Consider the following 6000-nt stretch of genomic DNA (forward strand, 5'->3'; position numbering starts at 1 on the left):
TGCTTTTTATGTAATTTTACAAAACCGACCTGTGGTTTTGGAGCTTTTTGTTGACGAAATTTTACATTAATTATTTCTGGGCTGAAAAACATGCTGAAAACTTGAAAAAGGGAAAAATAAAGCATTTTTTAACCTAATTAGGTAATTTTTGGGCTTATTTTTGACATAATTGTGTTTCTGGCTGAACGAGTCCGTAAAGGGTAGGGTATACACAAATATGATTTTATTTTTAACTATTCTAACAACTTGAGTTCCTGTCTAAATGTTGTTGACTATAAAGTAACAAATTTTGCATATTTTTATATTATAAAATTCATTTACATTTTGCTTTATCATCTTGTGTTGATTACAAATCTAACATTTCTATTCACATTTTATGTGATTGTCGACTTTAAAATGTTACAATTATTTTTAATGGCACAAATATTTTATTTTTTTTTTGTTCAAAGAAAAACATACTGGCTATTAAATTACTTTGAATTGGTTTAATGTTTGTGTAATACCCACACTTAATTATGTAATTGTATTCTTTACTTTCTTACACATTGTTAAGTACTACATTTATACCCACTTAATTAGTCTATTTCCGGATTAATTTTTCGCGATTTTTCGTATTAAAAAATGTAGAAACACCGTTTTCGTTTAAACAATGGGCAATTGGCGTCCATCATGGGCATGACTTTTTAAATATATCATTTTTCACGCACTGTGCCTCCGTTAGAATAAAATTGYTAGTTGCAAATAATGCGCAAAAATGTCGATCGAATGACATTGAAAATTAACTGTAAAACTCATCTGTCCTTGCGAGAACAAAGACCGCACCGAAATACATATTTTAATTAATATTCGTCAATTTTGGGAGAAAATATTAATCGAAAATATTTCACAAAACCGGAAGTTCATTGCCCTAGAATTTTTTTCCACCTGCTATTATCATGTCTTATTAATTGAGCCAATTGTTAAAAACCGTCTAGTTATCGGAAATGCCGTTAGCCCTGATTTAATTTGACATCAATCAGTGATGGTAAATTAGCACGTCGACGTGCGATTTTAACACAGACAGAACGAATAAAAGCAATGATTCATCCCATTTGCAGAGCTTTATCAACGATCCAAACAAAGGCCAAACCCCAAACTAGCAACTATACTCTAGTCTCGAAAGATGAGAGTCGCGAATTCATGGCGGTTTTTCCGGACATCGTCCGGGACTTGACCGATGCCGGAAGACAGACAGATATTCCGGAAGTCACCAAACGATATGCRAAAGCATTGCACTACAACGTGCCCAATGGAAAGAAAAACAGGGGGCTGGCGGTCATCGCCGCCTACAAAATGCTCGAAAAGGAGGAGAATCTCACCCCGGAAAACATCAGGCTGGCCAACATRRTGGGCTGGTGCGTCGAACTGGTGAGTGCAATTTCAGGAAAGAAAAAATTTCAGGCCTGAAATCTTCTTTCGTAAAAGTAGTGACACTTTCCATTTTTTCCGCCAAATTTCACAACGAATTCATTGTTTGGACAAAATCATTGGCGTAAAATAATTTACATAATTTTTTAGCCAAATGATTACGTAACATTTGATCTCGGTTTAATTTCGTTATCTGTTTACAATATTGTTCGAAAAATAAACGTCTACAATGATGAATAATAAACACATGGAACAAACGCGTTCTTATCTCGTAATCTTTCATTGTGAATATTTTTATGCCTACTTATTACAGTTCAAGTCACGATGAGGTTATCATCGTGTATTCGTTTCTTGTCCAGTTACCATGGTTACAAAAATATTTATCTTTTGTTTTTGTTTATTTGACATGAGGTGATGCGATTGGAAGGAAAATGTTAACAATGTCGAAAATATTTCAACGCAATCGCGTGGCGAATTTTTAATTTTAAATAGTAGATACTCGCGCGTGCAGWTTTAAGTTGTTTGTTGACAAAATCGCAATTTATTACACTTATCAATATAGCCTTGAACGTAGYAAGGTTATTTATAAATAATACAATTAACATTAAATTTTTTTTGCACATTTGAACTGAGAGAACTCACGATGTGGATAACATCTGGCCAAAATAATAAAAATTGAGACTTGTTCTTGATTCATAATATTTTTATTTATTTTTTTGCATGCATTTACAACACTAAACTCTAACTAAAACATTACTTTTAATAACATGACGCGCGTACATCAGTCAGAAAAAAATAAATTATGCATAATTCTTCCCGTTCTGCAGCCTGATTGTCTAAAACACAAAAAAATGCAATAACTGAATTAATTAATAGCTTTCAACTAAAATAAAACACTTCTGGCAGAATCACCAATGTTTGCTTTTAAGTTTAATTTTTTTGTGTTTTTATTTYTATTTTTGCAATTTTTTTGTTGTTGAAATTTTCTTTTTATTCGATTCCATCGCGACTGAGTCTGAACCGTGCGAAATCCTCGAAGACGATGTTATCYTCGTCGTCGTGCTCGTACGAGTTTGCATACCGGGCTTTTTCCATCGATCTCATCTTCTTGAAGGTTTTCGGTTTTTCTTTCTCGATAGCACCAGGTCCTGGATGGAGGAGTTTGAAGGGGACGTCGGTGACGAGTTCGCCGCCGAGTGTTCCACAGTCGAGTTTCGCTCGCAGAGAGTAGGAAATGACGATACCGATGGCGTCGATAGGGCATTTTCCTTCGGGGACGAGAGTGGAGCTGGCGAGGTTGACATCGTCGTCGCGGAGGCGGCCGTCGAGGGCGATGCCGCGTCGGTCTTTGTTACTCGCGGCGAGGGGCACCAAGTAGATGGTTTTGGTGAAGCTGGTGCCTGAGAAATTTCTTTAAAAAAACAAAAATTTGGGGTTACTACTTACCTGGGGTTATTGGGCATCCTTCTCGRGTCTCTAAACTGGCCACATATTTGGAAAATTGGGCATTGACCATCGTAACTTCYCAGTGTTGCACGGCGTAGATCTTGATGTTTCGTACCGACTTCCTCGAGTTGTTCGAAATGGTGATGTTAGCACCGATTTGCTCCCCGTGGTAGTAAATCTCCCGGTCGAGAGTCACCTCCAGGTTGATCTTCCCGCTGGAGAAGGTGAACCCTTTGGAGACGACSGAACTTGGAAGTCGGGTGATTACTCTGGGTTGTGGCAACATTTGCAATTTTTTGATYGCCAAAGTCACGGTACTCCTCTTGTGGCCCTTATCCTCCTCGTTGGCCGCGACGTAGATCTTGACGAAGTATTCCACTCCTAGGGGTTTGCCTTGGTCGTCTTCTCCGGGTTGCAGGGTGACCGAGCTGGGGGCCATCTCCGGGAATCGGAAAATGAATGGATAAGCGGTGGCCCCCATCTTCTTGACGAGTTTCTCCTGGACGGAAGTGAGGTCGGGGGATTTTTTCGACGGGACGATTTGGTCTTGAGAAATGACCATCTCCTTGCTGAATTTCAACCCCATGACTTCGTCCTCTTCGCGACCGTAGCGGTAGGTGGTGACCACCTGGCCGTAGATTTTGCGGCCTTGGAGGTAGCCATCTTCGACGACGATGACGCCATCGATGGGYTCGACGTGGTCCAAATAGTCGATGAAATCGCGTTTGCTTAGATAGACGGTGACTTTACCATTCGGTGTGGTCTTTTTGAATACTTTGACGGCAACAACCATTTGTTTGTAACACTTGGAGAGGTTGCGATTGGTACTTCCACCAGAAGTGGGGACTGAAACAATTCGTTTGTTCTTATAGTAGTTTTAAGACTTGTGATTTGATTAGTGTAATTGGATTGACATTATGGTTTCTGTTGCAGTTGCAAGGCTTCTTTTTGGTCACTGATGACATCATGGATCGGTCAGAGACGCGACGCGGAATGCCCTGTTGGTACAAGAAGGACGATATCGGTTTAAATGCCTTCAACGATGCTATACTTCTTGAACACGGCATTTATACGTTGCTTAAGAGGCATTTTTCCCAACATCATTGCTACGTCCCAACCATGGAACTCTTCCATGATGTTACACTCAAAACTTCAATGGGACAAGCTTTGGATTGTTTGTGTACCAAAGACGGAAAACCCAATTTGGAACTCTTCACTATGAATAAATACAACTCGATTGTTAAATACAAGACTGCTTTTTACACTTTCCAATTACCAGTGGCTTTGGCTATGTACATGGCGAATTTGTACGACCCAGAAATGCACAGGCAGGCTAAAACCATCTTGATGGAGATGGGACTTTTCTTCCAAATTCAAGTGGGTTTACTACTTTTTTTTGTTTATTTTTATTTATTTGTGTGTGTAATAGGATGATTTTCTCGACTGCTTCGGCGACCCTGCGGTGACCGGCAAACAGGGCAACGACATCCGCGAGGGTAAATGTTCCTGGTTGGCTGTGGTCGCCCTTCAGAGGGCCAACCCAACCCAAAGGAAGATCATGGAGGAGTACTACGGCCGGCCCGACCCTGAAGCAGTCCGAATCATTCGAAACTTGTACGAAGAACTGAGTTTGCCCAACACTTACGCCATCTACGAGGAGGAGAGTTTCAACATCATCCGTACACACATCCAGCAAATTTCCAAAGGACTCCCACACAAACTCTTCTTCAAAATAATGGAGAAAATCTACAGAAGGGACTGCTAGTGTGCGAATCAGTATTCAGATCATTTGCAAGATAATGAGTTAATTTAAGGTTATTTTAAAGGAGTTTTTTTATATTTTAGTTGTCCTGAAGTGTTTGATTGTAAGCTTTAATTCTATTGGGTATTTGGAGTTATCTTGTGAATTTTCGAGTCTTCTCTGTGTGATATCGTGCAGGCTGGATTAGTCTTAGGCCAGTCGGCGTTAATTTAGATTTTTTTAAGTTGTGAAATATTGAATAACTTTAACACACTTGTGTTTTTCTTCTTGGTAAATTTTCTTACCAACCCAAAAGCAAACAACCGAAAAAGGCCTAAAACCTCTCAAAAAGCATTAATTCCTATGCACCCCAAAAGTACCCAAACATCTGTAGACCACTAAAAATTAACTCATAAACGCCCTAAAGAAGCTAAGAAATTACCTTGTTTTTACACACCCCAAAATGGTTGTTTATTTCTGGACTAAGCCATTTGGCGCATGCAAAAAAAAAGAAAAACAACACCAAATCAAAGAGGTACCTATATTTGGCGCCTTACAAAACAAGGCAGAATCCTAAAAATTTATGTTTTCACAAAAGTAAACAACCGAAAAAGACAAAATCCTTGAAAATTTATATTTTTTTATGCGCCCAAAAAATACTCAAAAATCAATAGACCACCAGAAAATGAGCACATGGGAAAACTGTTAAAAATTAAGCATAATTATTAATTACATTAAAAGCACCCAAAAAAATTCGTTGTTTTTAGACACCCTAAAATGGCTTTTTACTTCTAGACRTCTTGTTTTTAAATACTCCAAAATAGATTTTGATTTCTGGACCAAGTTTTACGCTCCCCATCTATGATTATGCATATTGTTAATATTAGTCATAGAATAAGAGGAAGAAGATATTAGTTCATAGACAACATAGTAAAGTTTACCTAGTAAAAACCTGCCATCTAGCAGAAAATAATAGGATTAAAACCCTGCAGAGCTCTGTGGCGTCAACTGAAGCAGACTCCTATCTGCGACTAAACATACGGCCCTTCAAAAATTTTTTGGTATTTTTGGGATTCGTTTTGAAATTCTATTTTACAACTTGAAATTTTTATTTAAAAAAATATTCTGTCGCTATGAAAAAGATTTTGGGCTTTATCACGATTGGAACACGCAGCAAATGAATTTTATGAAATTCGTTATGAAAACTCAAAATCTTGTAAAAAAGCCCTCAATTCCAGACATCCCTAAATGGTTTTTAATTTCTGAACAACGGCAAACCACATAAAAACCTTAAAACCCATCCGTTTTTTATGTGAGAAATTATAATATCTAGATACGTTTATGTCAATGCTTATCAGTCCTTTTTTATTGTGAAAATACCTAGATAAAAAATGGAAAAATTCCAA

At 38.0% G+C, this 6000-nt stretch overlaps 2 protein-coding genes across 4 annotated transcripts in view; one reads left to right on the plus strand and one right to left on the minus strand.

The window, feature by feature from the left end:
- Positions 1-4867, plus strand: part of LOC123011590 (farnesyl pyrophosphate synthase) — a 25878-nt gene extending 21011 nt beyond the window's left edge. For all 3 annotated transcript variants that reach the window (XM_044409105.1, XM_044409106.1, XM_044409104.1), the window contains 3 exons: positions 1098-1407; positions 3787-4230; positions 4283-4867. In XM_044409105.1, the coding sequence (XP_044265040.1) occupies positions 1098-1407; positions 3787-4230; positions 4283-4618 (1090 nt within the window). In that variant the 3' untranslated portion in view covers positions 4619-4867. The remainder of the gene's footprint in view (positions 1-1097; positions 1408-3786; positions 4231-4282) is intronic.
- On the minus strand, positions 2090-3704 carry LOC123011591 (arrestin homolog). The gene is made up of 2 exons (XM_044409107.1): positions 2854-3704; positions 2090-2807 (listed from the first exon to the last, which is right to left on the minus strand). Exons 1-2 carry the CDS (start codon positions 3644-3646, stop codon positions 2398-2400), a joined length of 1203 nt encoding a protein of 400 aa, XP_044265042.1. The 5' UTR covers positions 3647-3704; the 3' UTR covers positions 2090-2397.
- Positions 4868-6000: the final 1133 nt, after the last annotated feature.

This window comes from Tribolium madens, unplaced genomic scaffold (genome assembly GCF_015345945.1).
Source record: "Tribolium madens isolate multiple individuals breed KSU strain unplaced genomic scaffold, Tmad_KSU_1.1 Scaffold_91;HRSCAF=231;Tcas5.2_LG7, whole genome shotgun sequence".
Classification (NCBI taxonomy): Eukaryota; Metazoa; Arthropoda; class Insecta; order Coleoptera; family Tenebrionidae; genus Tribolium; species Tribolium madens.